Raw genomic sequence first — 14,750 nt, 5'->3', positions numbered from 1 at the left:
AGGGGGGCATGTCCCGTGGGTTTGGGAAATGCACTCAAATGTCAGAAAATAATGTTAATTTTTGAATGTACATCCTGGAGCAGATAACTATTCTTTGAACCCCAATTCCATTCAGATAAGATAAAATAAAAGGCAACTTTATCTGGAAGCTGGGTGATTTTGTCTGAAGTATAGCAAACTTGCGAGACATTTCTGACAAGCTGAAGATTCAGAGGCTAAAAGGCAAATTTAATCTCACTTCCTATTACTACACTTGCTTCTTCCTGTGTGTTTGTGGTGAGTGTTCATTTGAAACTGTGTGTGTCTGTGACAGTATGAAAGCCATTGCAGTAATAGTTAATGAAACCATAATATACTGACTGAGAAAAGAGAAGATGCCTTCTGTGTTTTCATTGCAACAAATTAGGGATTAACTGAAATGGAGTCTCTGTTGGCATTTCTTGGATTATATTAAATCTATTTCCGCCAAGTGACTGTCTAAGGTAATATTAGGGGTTTCTGTTTAGTAAAGGAGATAAAAATATTTAGAAAGTATTGCTCCCAAGCTTTGCCAAACAGCTCCCAATATTAATGTGATACTGATCTTTCTGTTCACATGGTCAAAAAAGTACATTGAAAGGTATTTTCAATATGGTTAGCTTCAGCACAATCTCAAAGATTGTGACCTTTGAGAGAAATTCTGTTTTCCAATGAGAGAAAAATCCAAGCTAGCTGAAATTCTGGCAGGCTTTTGTCCTTGTGAAAAACACTTTCATTCCTGACTTCTCACTTTTCCATTTCTGAATAAAATGCATGGCATAGAGAATGAACCATTCTATCTGGTAAAATTATGAACTAGAGTGTTGTTGTGTGACATTACAGTGCTTTGTAAATAAAAATTGTTCTAGAGATAATGGCCTTTCAATAAATTGTGATTACTAATAGTAGCAGGAATATCAATCTTGCTTGATACTTATATTTTCTCTCTCTAAATGGGTCCCATATTTATTTCATATATAGAATTTGTTATTTTAAATAATTTTAATTATAATTTCACCTATTCTTACTTTTGATCTGTATTGACACATTATATTCTGTAAAAAGAAATAGAAAACATGTTTGTAATTTCAAAGAATTATCCCTAATTCCTAAAACTGGATATACTTTCTTTCCTTTTAAAGATGAGTGATGATACAATTTTAAAAGTTTTATGATATCTGATGACAGGTAGACCATTCTGTTTATTATTCTTTTAGTTACACTAATACTTAGCCTCATACTATTTATTTGGCTGTCAAAGTGGTCATATATGATATTAAAATAAGTATAATAATCAAGTAAAAATATAGTCCATATATTTGAATGAGGAATAAATAAAAATTTTGAAAACCATTATAAAATTCAACTTAATACTATGTCATATTGATATGTTCTTTTACAATTTTAGAAGAGCTTTCTCTTGCTTTTTTGCACCTATATAATTTTCTCCATATTTAAAGTTGAGAAGTCTTCACGTATTTAAACTCATTAACTATGTGAAAATTATTCTCTGTAGAAAAAGTCTAATTATGGTCAATGTGATTATTCTTATTTTCTGTGGAGGTCCTGCTGACATTTTACCTCCTCAGTGACTTAAATCTTTTCTTAGGATCTCTGAACCCCTCGTGGTCAAGATTTTGCCAGGAGATAGTTCCCTTTGTATTTCAGATAAAGAAGGGAAGACAAATCTCTAAGAAATTAATGCAGTTGGTAACGAATGAGTGTGATCTGGAATTACTTGCAGTCTGTTTAGTTTCTCAGAATAAACTGTTAGCAACACTTTCCTGTTCTTGATGTAGGCACATCTTTCTTGTTTTGCTGTCTTCTTTATTCTCCTCTTCATCTCTCTGTTCCCTCTTTTTTCTCCTAACCTTGTATCACTGCTTTCGACCTATTTTCCTCTGTCAGTAGACCCAAATGTCTCCTCCAGATGCCCCATCCTTACCTTTCATACTAACTCCTGAGCCTAAGGCAGATGGAACTGTGGCCCTTCCCTGGAGAGAACATTCCTGGTAGTTAATACCTAGTCTTGGCCCTTTTCATTCATGTTACCCTCCTGTCCCTGTAGTCAGTTAACTTTCTGACTTTTCTAAATTTTGATGGGGTTAATCAGATATCTCCTGTACTCCTGAGCATAATTGTCCTGTGTAATAGCAAGTTTTAAAATAGCATAGATGGGATGATGAATTAAAGGACTCATTTTCAAATGGACATCTATTTATATGCATAAATAGGAGGCTTGCTTCTGACATTGATCAGAAGTAGTAGAGATTTTCCCTGAAAAACAGTGAATTAGCCTCAGAAACTGGGATTATGATGGTTCTTCATTCTCCTTCTCCTGTCCCTTCCTCATGCTGTTTTACCGTTTCTTTTCTCTCTGCTCTCTTTTCTTCCCCTCCTTTTTTATTGAAAATGCTTAGTTATTGATATTCAATAGCCTTTCAGACATAACAATAACAATTATAATACCTCCTTAGAATCATTTGAATCATCTCTAGTGCATCGGCTTGTAAATACTTCCTTTCATCTCCATCCTTTAAGCTAGGAACTTGTATTTTAGGTTGCACAAAAAGATTTATTTCAGATTTCAGTGGCAAATAAGTGAAATCTCTTGTAACTTTTGTTTTCTCTACAGTAACATATTTGCCTTAGGGGGAAAAGCTATATTTCATGTGTATTTCCATGAAGTTGAATAATTTGATTTCATTCAGATTAAATTTGCCTTGAGAAGATTTTAATAAATTGGAAGAATTTCTGATGTAATTGGTGTATCTATTTGTTATCATAAAATGTTAGGATCACTAAATTGAACTTCCCAGTGATTTAGAGATGTTGGTACGATGAGCTAATGCTCATAGTGGGATGCAACGAGGGCCCTGAAGGTATAGTGGTGCAAGAACAGAGAAAACCAATGTTGTACATCAGGAAAAAATTTTCCATGTCCCTGTAGTCTATGGAGATTTTTCTCTGAAGCTTACAATTGCAGTTTATGAGGATCATATGTTTTTGTGTGATCTGCCTCTAACCATGGAGAAGGCAATGGCAACCCACTCCAGTACTCTTGCCTGGAAAATCCCATGGACGGAGGAGCCTGGTGGGCTGCAGTCCATGGGGTTGCTAAGGGTCAGACACGACTGAGCGACTTCACTCTCACTTTTCACTTTCCTGCATTGGAGAAGGAAATGGCAACCCACTCCAGTGTTCTTGCCTGGAGAATCCCAGGGACGGGGGAGCCTCGTGGGCTGCCGTCTCTAGGGTCGCACAGAGTTGGACACGACTGAAGAGACTTAGCAGCCTCTAACCAGGCTACTTTGATTTCTTGCTCCTTCTCTCATCTTCATATAAGTCTAAACATCCATGCCCCATGTGTCTGCATACACACACGCTCCAAAACGCTGATGAATGCTTTATGATTATTAAAATTCTGTGGTGGGAAAGAGAAGGGGTTTACTTCCTGATTTTTGCCTTTAACCATCTCTGCTGTTTCCCCACCTAGGAAATCTGCCTTGTCTGCCCTCTTTCTTCCGATAGATCTCAGTCCTCACAGCCTCTTTCAGCAGTGCTGGCTCTCAAGATCCCCTGTAAGAGAAATAAAAACTGAGAAACTAGCCTCATAGCTAAACAATACAGAGTTCATGGCCAAGCCTAAGCATGTGTGGTTCCTCAAGCATGGTTTTGGGCAGAGCTTGTATTCCCTACTACATTTGCTTCTCTCTCTCTGATATACGGATTGGTTTACATATTTCTCAGCTTCTCAAAGATTCTTGGCCGTCTCTGTGGTTAGCCACAGAGATGGAATAAAAGGGAGAAAAGATTTACCTTGGAAGAAAAGGGAGAAAAGATCAAAGAAGTGCAGCTCATCCCTGAAAACAGCCTGGTCATGAGTGTTGCCCCCAAGTAAAGAGATAGCACATCCCAGTCCTTGCGAGGCTAGAGAAAGAGGCAGAGGAGAGCAGGAGGTGCTGAACTTGGCTTGGAGGCAGGGTGCTAGTTATAAGACTTTGGGCAAGTTGACATTTATTCACATTGGTGACATTTATGACATCATTGGTATAAAGAAGATAAAAATACATAGCATCTCAGTTCATTTCTGTAGTGATAAAAAAGAAAAATAATGATAAAATTCTCAGCAAATGAAGTATTAGAGATTAAAGCAACAAATGGTCCTACCATGTTTTACATGTGTTCTTCTAAGAACCAGGATGCTTCTTTACTTCTTTTTCTTTATTTACTTTTTTTGTTAACAGCTTTATTTTGATAATTTACATACTGTACAATCCAAAAAACTTGTTTAAAGTATACCATAATGTCTTCATGTTTCATCTGTGTTGTAGCATTTTTATTGACAAGTAGCATTTCACTGTATAAATATACTTCATTTTATTTATTCACTCATATTGGACATGTGGGTTGTTCCCGATTTTCAACTGTAATGAATAATGCCACTATGAATGTCTGTATATAAGTTTTTACATGGGTGTATGTTTTCGTTACTCATGCACATAACACCTAGGCATGGAATTACAGGGTCATATGGTAACTCTGTATTTTAATTTGTTAGAGGAATTACAAGACTCACTTTTTTTCCAGAGTGGCTGGTCCATTGTGTATTCCACCAGCAATGTATGAGTGTTCCAATTTCTCTATGCTTGCTGTTATTCACCTTTTATTATTATTATTATTATTATAGCCATCTAGTGAGTATGAGGAATGATTTCAAATGTAGGTTATAGTTCAGTTTGTTAGGTGTTAACTTGCACTCTTCCTGAATACATGGACTTAAGTTGGTTTACTTAAACTTACCAAGCTTCATTTTCATTATCTCACTCACCCAGCCTCTAGTACTCAAAGGTACTATCTATTTACTATCTATTAAATGCTTGCTAGGAGCCATTCCAGGGTATAAACCTTGGTTGGTGTAAACTCCCCCAGGTTCTTTGTCTTCTGTCATAAGTTTTGAAGTAGTCTCTAAGGCAGGGCATTTAGAAAAGAGCGGCTGCTGAAAACAGATCCCCGTTATTCATACACAGCTGGAGGACTAAGTTGGAAAAGGACCCAGCAAAGAGTTGGAAGGAAGTATTGATGAGGTGGACGAGCCAAGGGGAAAAATATCCTGTCTGTCCAGAGTATTCAGGGAGCCCATGCAATTTAAGCTCAGAAGACTGAGGAGCCTGGATGGCTTGAGTCCATCTCTAGATCCAGCCCTTATTATCTGTTGCTCAATTTCTTCACTTTCCATATGTGACAGTCCTTATTGTACGTTATTTCAAAACTAGGCACTACTGGGTACAGGAGGATTCTCTTGGTGACCCTCCAGTCCCTCATCTATACCCATTATGCTTTTAATGTTTCCATACCTGGCATCCTTGGACTCCTTCTTTTAGCAATGGACATACTCAGTTTTCCCCTTTTTATTCTCTTCCCAACCTTAATAGAAGCACAAATCCTCCAAGTGACTCCCCTTACTGCCTTGGATGTCTCCTTAGTTGCTATCTTAAAAGCTAAAGATACCCTAGACCAGTACATTTTAAGCTTTAAAGTTCTGGTGACTTAACTGGAGATTTTGAAAAGCACAGATTTTGATTGTGTATGTCTGGAGTTAGGTCTGAGCTGCCGCATTTCTGATTACTTCTGCTGCTGAGTCATGAACCACTTTGAGTAGCAAGTTTTTGGACCCTAATTTGTTAGCTTCTCAACTTGGGGACTCAGATTTTCAAAGATGTATTGACAAAAAAGATAGCTTCTGGGGCAATCAGGAGGTGGTAGGGGTGTCTGTATGGAAACTAGGTCTTTTGAGGAGATTTGAGCAACTTAGAAAGCTTGGTGAAGGAAAAATAAGCTAAAGAGAATCAGAAGCCAGGTAAGATGGCTTCTCCACATATTTGTGACAGTAAGCTTGCTGGTATTTTCTTAGAGCGTAGGAGCTGCTGCTGCAGCTGTTTAATCTCTACATCATGTCCGACTCTTTTAGGGCCCTGTGGACTGTAGCCAACTAGGCTCCTCTGGCCATGGGATTTCCCAGGCAAGAATATTGGAGTAGGTTGCCATTTTCTTCTCCAGGGGATCTTCCCAACCCAGGGATCAAACCCACGTCTCCTGCATTGGCAGGCAGATTCTTTAGCACTGAACCACCTGGGAACACCCCAGAGGGTGGGAGAAGGACCAAGAAATCCAGATCATCATGTCTTAATGTATACATCTTCCTTTAAAAAAAAAGTATTCATTTGTTTTTGGCTGCACTGGGTCTTTGTTGCTGGGTGCACATTTTCTCTAGTTGTGGTGAGTTGGGTCTACTCTCTGGTTGCGGTTTGAGGGCTCTATAGCATGCAGGCTTCAGTAATTGTGGCTCAAGGGCCTAGTTGTCCTATAGCACGTGGAATCTTCCCAGGCCAGGGACTGAACCCATGTCCCCTGCATCGGCAGGCAGATTCTTAACCACTGGACCACCAGGGAAGTCCTCAAAGTGTATTTCTTGAACACAAATTCCCACAAGATGCTCAGTGAGAAGATGGTTGCACTGGTACACAAGTGCAGAATGCGGAATCCCTCACCCGTCTCAAAGTGCACACAGGTGCATTAAAGCCTCTAACAACTCCTGCAGGGAAGGAACTGGTCTAAATATGTAGAGTTAAGGGTCCGCTTCACTGCCTTTACCACAAACCATGTTTTCTGTATTAACACTGTTACTATTATTTAGAACTGTTTTCTGTTACAGAGAAGGTCTGCTCTGTGGCAATAGTGTGAAAACCTGATGTATGCTGAGAAAAAACCTTTTAAGGAAGCTCTGTGAAGACCTGGCACCCGCCTGTCTATAATACCTCAAGTTTCAGGAGGAATTTCATTCTAGTCGAACGACTAGATCAGTGATTTTCAGACTTGAAAACAGAGCATAACATTTAAAAGTAAAACCTCAATATAAAATACATTGGTAAAAAGAGGCTTGACTGAGTTTGAGGCTGCTGGCCTGGCCCCTCTTTATTTGGCTTCCCCTGTGCATTTTCTGCATCACCAGAGCCGTCCAAGGACAGTCTCCTCTGAGCAGAGAGAGGACTGGACATATTAGAATGTTCCTAACATTCTAATATCCTTCTTGTGGCTCAATTTCTGCCTTTTCTTTTAGACGGATGTTCCCAGTCCTAAAGATTAGCATCACAGGGCTGGACCCCAATGCCATGTACTCACTCCTTCTGGACTTTGTCCCAACGGACAGTCATCGCTGGAAGTACGTCAATGGAGAATGGGTGCCTGCAGGCAAGCCAGAGGTCTCCAGCCACAGCTGTGTCTACATCCACCCAGACTCCCCCAACTTCGGTGCCCACTGGATGAAGGCACCCATCTCCTTCAGCAAAGTGAAGCTGACCAATAAGCTCAACGGAGGTGGGCAGGTATGCTCGGTAGCCTGGCCACCCGGCTGCCCCACAACACTCATCAAGAAATATCGAGGGTGCATTTAGGCAATTAGGGGGTCCTCACCGACCCCTTCTCTCACAGAAGCCAATTATTCCCCGGAGTCCAAATGTGAACAGGAATAAACAGCTCTTAATTGGTGCTTTCAGTTTTTAATGGACTTCCTGATGTTAAGAGAGAGTGAGAGAGTGCAGTAGTTTACTTAATCATCAGGGGCCTTTCAGAGTTTTGCCTTGTGTGCGGTGCTTTTTACCAAGCCTGGGAGGGAGATGTTTGTGGGTACCAGGGTTTTGTTATTCCCTCTCCCTTTTTTTTTTCTGGTGTAAGTGGCATCTTGATAAAAAGCTGCTCCTAAATGAAATAATTGCTCCCTCCACTTGGGCATTATGATAATTATCAATAGAATATTGAATCAGCTTTGGGTTTTCAGAAAAAGAATCCAAACAAACCTTAAATAAGGAGGGTTTTATTTAAGGTCTCCAATTAGAGTAAACAAGATTTTGAGGCTTTTTACTCTTTTGTTTTCTCTGGTAGGATTGTGCATACTAGTGTGCTGTGCAAGGTTGTTATTTGCTTTATAAAATGTAGACTGTTTGGGGGGATTAGACACAGTTGGGAGAAGAGGTCTTATTCCCCCAGATTTCACTTTGGTCAGTCTCATAAGCCCTTAGACATTTTACCCCTTCTCTGATCTCTGTGCTAATCCAGCTGGGATGTAGGGGTTCTTGTTTTAAGAATGGTAAGTCATCTTCCTAAGTCTCTGCAATATTCAGAAGTTTCCAGTTCTTTATTGAATCAGGAAATTGAAAAGTAAACTATTATTCTCTCCCAGTTTTCACAACAGGAGACTTTGAATAAACCTTTGATTTGAATCACAAAGAGTGGATGTTATATAACCAGCAGATGTCAGCTATCATTACTTTTTAGGTAATTCAGCCCTTTGTCAGGATTTTGAGACAATTAGGATTTCTTACTAGGGGGCTTCCCTGGTGGCTCAGATGGTAAAGAATCTGCCTGTGATTCAGAAGACCCAGGTTTGATCCCTGGATCAGGAAGATCCCCTGGAGAAGGGAATGACAACCCTTTCCAGTATTATTGCCTGGAGAATTCCATGGACAGAGGAGGTTGGTGGGCTAGATTGGTTGCAAAGATTCAGACATGACTGAGCTACTAACACTAACACACTTTCTCATAGGAAGAAAAACAGTATGTTTTAACAGAGCAAAATTCATACCGTTGTGCTGAAAATAGGAGGGAAAAAAAAAGGAAGCCAGGATTTTGGCAGAAAACTGAATACTCTTTAGACCAGCTCTTCTCTGGCAACCCACTCTTCACCCTCTTATGTGTGTATGTACTTAGTCACGCTCATATAAGCAGCTCCAAAGTTATTCTCCTTAAGAGTTTCTAAAAAATCTCCCTTCAATAATTTCTCAGAGAGACAGTGGCAGCTCAGATGACTGGGGATCAATGTGTGTGGCCCTAAATGTTAACCTTAGGACTAATCAGAGGTGCTGGGTCATCTGTAACCTGTGATGCCTCAGGCTTTGTGTGTCCTCTCTCTTCTTCCACCTAAACAGATAATGTTGAATTCTCTGCATAAATATGAACCCCAGGTTCACATAGTGCGTGTTGGAGATGCCCATCGAATGGTGATGAACTGCTCCTTCCCTGAAACCCAGTTCATAGCTGTGACTGCCTATCAGAACGAGGAGGTGAGTGTGTGTGTGTATGTATGTGTAAATGTCACCTGGGGGAGTGTAGTGGGACTAGGGAGTGGTGCTTTTATTGCTATGACCAAACTTGGATGAAAGGTAGGTTTGCTAACATTCAGATATACTCAGAAAGACTCGGTAGAGACAAAGTTGAACAGTGTGGTAATCACTTTCCACCTCCTTCTCCCTGCTTGCCAAAGCTCCACCAGTGTTTCTTCTCCTGGTGCCAGTAAGGCACAGTGGTGCGTTGTAATAAAACCAGCAGAAATGCAGGAGTCTTTGTTTCCAGGCCCTTGACCTGACAGAGCTAGGCATCTCTCCTGCTCTAAAGCAAGTCTGTGGGAATTAATCCAATCGTGCACCCTCTTTGGGTTTGTGTTATACTATCTGTCCCACTTGTTAGCTCTTTTGGGGCCATATGTAGATCTTTTCCTGCCTAACTTGGGCCACTCTGATGGGTTACAGCTGAGGAGCCAGCATTTGGCCTCCGTAAACTCTGTGGGAGCAAAATTTTTTTGGTTCATCCACATACTATAGGAGTTTCCAGGACTGCTGGTCACCAGGATACCTGATCGGTTGGATTCTTTTTGCTTAAACTTTGAAAGATTAAAAATTGAAGTATAGTTGATTTACAATGTTTTTATTTTCTGCTGTACAGCAAAGTGATTCAGTTATACATAGATATATACGTATTCTTTTTTTATGGTTTATCTCAGAATATTGAATATAGTTCCCCATTCTATACAGAAGGATCTTGGTGTTTTTCCATTCTATGTATTTAATAGTTTGCATTTAAGCCTAAATTCCCAGTTCATCCCTCCTCCACCCTTAAAAAAATTTTTTTAATGGTAATTATACATGTTTATTTAAAAAAACTTCACATGATAAACAACTAGTATGGAAGTATATACAATGAAATGAAAAGTTAGAGGTAAAAATTTACTCTTTCCCTATTTTGTGAATCCTACACCCCAGGGACACTACAAATAATAGCTTAGAGTGTGCTTTTTTCCCACGCATAGTCTGTTCATTTATAAATATGCACAGTGTATAGATTTCCTCACACAAATTGGCTCATGTTCATATTAGTATGAAATTTCTCCCCACCCCCTGTATTTAAGAGTACATTATGAATATCTTTCTATGTAAATTGGATTAGGATTTATCTCCTTTTCTGAAATTATTGCAGAGGATACACTGTATTTCAGGCAATCAGTTTCCCACCTAAATGATGTTTAGGTCATTTCCAGTTGTTTTATTTTCTATGATAAATAACACTGCAAAGAATATTAAGCACTCAGAAATGGAATTTTTCTGTTAAGGAGAGTGTATGTTTAGAACTGTGATAGACAAAGCCCCATTGCCTCCCTCCAAAGAGCATATCCATTTATAATTCCCACACCAATCTCAACATTGGTGATTACCTACATTTTCAGCTTTGATAATTCAACAGGGTAGAAAAAATGGTATCTTACTGTGGCTTTAATTTGCATTTCTTTATTTGGAAGCTTAAGATTTTTAGGCTCCCATCCAGCTAACTGAGTCAGAATCTCCAGGGAGAATACCCAGAATCTGGTTTTAAGAGCCTTCTTAAAGGATTCTGATGATCATCCAGGTTTGGAAACTACTGCCTTAGTGCCTACAGATGATGTGCAGGGAAATGTAATTTCTTTTCTATAACTAATCTGGCCTCTCAGCCGAGCCCTTTAGCAGGTCAGTGGAAAGAAAAATTAACCAAATATCTGAAAATTTAAACAGGCCCTCAAAAACTGTTCTGTTTTTATAGGCTGATGCATTTTGTTTCTCAGATTGCCTTTCATCCCCTTTTACTCTCTGTAGGATGGCCTCTGGGTTTATGAAGGTTGAGTGGGCTTTTGCAACTTCAGAAAGTGGGGAGGAGTTGGGGGCTACATCCTGACCTCCTCTGTTCTCTGGACAATGTCCCTTATCCACTGACATGCTGCCTGCTCTCTTAGTCCATGGCAGGTGGAACCTGTCATCTGGTTGCCCTCTGGCTAAGTGCTCAGATTTTCCTGGACACATGCTGGAGGTTTCCCTCTGAACTAGTAGCAAGGCTAAGGCTATGTTTTCAACAGGCTACTAGCCTGATGCTGTAATTCTGGTCTTGGACATGCCCCAAGGGAATCAAACCTGGGAAACTCTAACCTCGGAGCCTCTGTCTCCTGACAACGTATCTCTGCCAATGTAAATTCACCCTGAGAATGGGTACAGGGGTGGATGAGGGAGCCAAAAATCTTCTTTTATTCAGCAAATATTTGTTGGGTATTACTACAGGCTGGATGTTTTCCTACATGCTGGTAATACTGCACTGTACTCAAGGCACTTATATCCTGGTGAGAAGAGATAAAAATGATAAATATATATTTGGTCAGATGGCTCTAAGGAAAATGAAGTAGGCTAAGCCCAGGGGAGATAAAGGGTGACAATAGGTGGAATTGATAGTTTGTGTGTGTGTGTGTGTGTGTGTGTGTAAACACGGCCCAAAGGGTAAGTGATTATTTAAGAGGTCAGGGAGTTGATTCTAGTCTGTACTCGAGAGTCTAGAGACAGGTGTTCATCAGTATCCTCTCCTTTGTGTCCCAGTGACAAGAAAAGTAACTGACAGATGGTGGGTGTTCAATTACTATTGAAAAAAATGAATAATAGAATAAATGCTAGATTTAGCACCTCAGGTTTGTGCAATTTTGTTGCTTTGTCGTTTCTTTGCTCACTTTATACTGCATTTGCCATTTTCACCATATGTGACAATAAAACGTTGCTTGTTGGACAGTGCAATAGTGATTTTGTGCAGAAAGAAGCAATGAAACATGGAGAGGAGAAAAAAAGAGGAGAATTATTCTGGTTTTACAGAAATTCACGGGTGAAGATAAAGTGTTCTGTTCCCCACGCATATTCTCCTTTCACTAACACTACTTGTCTTTGTAAATGCAAGATAACAGCTCTCAAAATCAAGTACAACCCTTTTGCCAAGGCCTTCTTGGATGCCAAGGAAAGGTGAGTAGAGAAATTTCAGGGAAATCTTATGATCTTTGCAAATATGAAGTTTATAATAATCTTGGAAGGAACTAACTAGTGGCATTTGCATTACCTTTGATAGAAACATGTTTTTAATATTTAATTCAGTGTCCAACAAAATCAGCAAGATAAAACAAATTTATAATTACTTGTCCTTTATAATAGGGGTCCAGGAGAACCTGGGGCTTCCCAGGTGGCTCAGTGTTAAATAATTCGCCTGCCAATGCAGGAAATGTGATTTGATCCCTGAGTCAGGAAGATCCCTTGGAGAAGGAAATGACAACCAACTCCAGTATTCTTGCCTGGGAAATCCCATGCACAGAGGAGCCTCGTGGGCTACAGTCCATGGGGTCACAAGGAGTTGGACACGACTTAGCAGCTAAACAACAGGAGGACCTGGAACTGGCCATGTTTTATCTGCCCTATCTTACGGTAGATTCTTAAAACTAATATAATCATATTAAAAAAAAAACTAAGTGATTTAAATTTTAAATAATTCAATCTTCCTTTACCACAGTTATCTGAGTAGTACGATTTCAATAAATTTTTTAAAGCTAGATTTCACCTAGGAAAGGTGAGTAATTCATAAAGGTGAGAGGCTCATGTCTTTAAGTCAAAGACTTCTGGGGGTTGTGAATGATTTCCTTTGAAGTGTTGAGATTTTGTTGTTTCTGTTTCAAATCTTTACACTAATTCCTATAACTGTCTAATCTTTCTTTTTCATCATAAAGGCTCTAGACTAATGGACAGGTATTTATAATAGTGTGTCACAGGGGTCTGTCCTGTCAATATTTGACTTAATTTTGATGATGTAGAAGAAATACCTTTTTTCAGATAAGAAAAGTCATATAATAAAAATATTTAGGACTTTGAGAGAGAGAGATCCTGGCTTTGAGTCCTAGCTTTACCATTTCCTGACTTGCATAAGTCAATTTGCTTTTCTGGGACCCACTTTCTAAATCTGCGAAAGCATGTAGTAATATTCTATCACAGGATAATTGGTGGACCTAGCATATCACAGATGCGACTGTGCCCTGAAGTCCTATGCAAATCTTAGCTGCTGTAATCATTGCTTGAATTTTAGCAAGCAGAAACACTGACCACAAATCAGTAAGATCAAGCTACATAGTGATAGGTGTAAATAAGGTAAATTGGATTGACTATAAAGTTGCAATTCAAAGAGCAATTGCATAAGAACATAAAGTAGGAGAAGGAGAATGGGGCAAAGATAGTAGTTTGAGGGGAAAAAAGTGTTTGATTTTCTTATTTTGAGAAATTTATTGCTCTCCAAAGACAATCTTGGGTGTACTTGATGCTGGATATGAATGGTAAGCTGGACAGCTATGGTGCACTTTCATTGCTCTTTCAGGAACCACCTCAAGGATATTCCAGAAGCTATGTCTGAGAGCCAGCATGTGACCTATTCTCACTGTGAGTTGGGTGAACCCTGGATAGGAGGGGCCTGGGGCTACACTAGGAGCATCTCCACCACACTCAGACTTTTTACCTGTCATGACTGCTTCAGGCTTGTTCCCAATATTCTATCAAGAGCCAACGGTTATTTCTCCCACTCAAGACAAGTATATGCCCTTTCAAGAACTCCCAGAGAGAACCACTGCTCCTGGGGGAGTGTATACAAATCCAAGGCAGGAGACAAAAATGGAAACAGTGAATTTCTTTGACTCCCATTTTTGTGTCAGGGAGGCCAAAGAGCTCATAAAAGTGCATTCTGGCTATAGGTTCTACCCTGACACTCCACTCCTGCTTTGGGGTTTCCTTGTTCTTAGTACTTTCTGGTTTTTGAGTTTATCACCATTGCCACGCCTCAGGAAGGCCACAGCTTTGCACATGAGGAAACTTCTGTATTTGTTGACTGGAAAACTACAGTATTAGTGGAGTCATATACCTGGAATTCTGCAGGTAGACTGGATGTACCTGATAGGGTGCCACCCTCTCCATGTCTCAGAACAGAGAGGAGGCTCCACAGTGGAGCAAGCCCTCTAAAGCTGCAGCAGTAATCCAAGGTCAGTAGCATCAGTGTCTGAGATACCCTTTAATTCAGAGTATAATGGTTTGCTAAGATCCCTTCTACAGTTTTCCAGCTATGAAATTCTTTACTCCCTCCTTCCCCTAAAGTTCGATGCATTTTTCATTGCAGAAGTGGCAGTATAGCCACATAAAGAGAAACAACTCTCAGAAAATAACTTAAAAAAACCCTTTTCTTAGGAGTCTTTTTTTTTCTTTGTCTAGTTACCATCTGTCACCATAAAAAGTTATTACAATCTTATTGACTATATTCCCCATACTGCACATTTCATCCTCATGACTCATTTGTGACTGGAATTTTGTACCTCTTAATCTCCCTCACCTATTTATTTCCTCCCCACAGTCTGGTAACTACTTGTTTGTTCTCTATGAGTCTGTTCTGTTTTGTTATGTTTGTTCATGTGGCTTGTTTTTTAGATTCTGCATATAAGTGAAATCATATGGTATTTATCTTTTTTACCTGACTTATTTCACTTAGTATAATACCCTCTAAGTCCATCCATGATTTTGAAAATGGCATGATTATTTTTT

General features: G+C 39.6%; 1 protein-coding gene across 6 annotated transcripts in view; it reads left to right on the top strand.

Annotated features, from left to right (window-relative positions):
• The window catches only part of TBX19 (T-box transcription factor 19), a 40,013-nt gene that overhangs the window by 14,319 nt on the left and 10,944 nt on the right, over window positions 1-14,750 (top strand). For all 6 annotated transcript variants that reach the window (XM_010802707.4, XM_059883971.1, NM_001075663.1 and 3 more), the window contains 4 exon segments: window positions 7,139-7,403; window positions 9,003-9,137; window positions 12,091-12,152; window positions 13,543-13,604. In XM_010802707.4, the coding sequence (XP_010801009.1) occupies window positions 7,139-7,403; window positions 9,003-9,137; window positions 12,091-12,152; window positions 13,543-13,604 (524 nt within the window).

The sequence above is a fragment of the Bos taurus genome, chromosome 3 (genome assembly GCF_002263795.3).
Source record: "Bos taurus isolate L1 Dominette 01449 registration number 42190680 breed Hereford chromosome 3, ARS-UCD2.0, whole genome shotgun sequence".
Taxonomy (NCBI): Eukaryota; Metazoa; Chordata; class Mammalia; order Artiodactyla; family Bovidae; genus Bos; species Bos taurus.
This window is presented reverse-complemented; position numbering and strand designations above follow the sequence as displayed.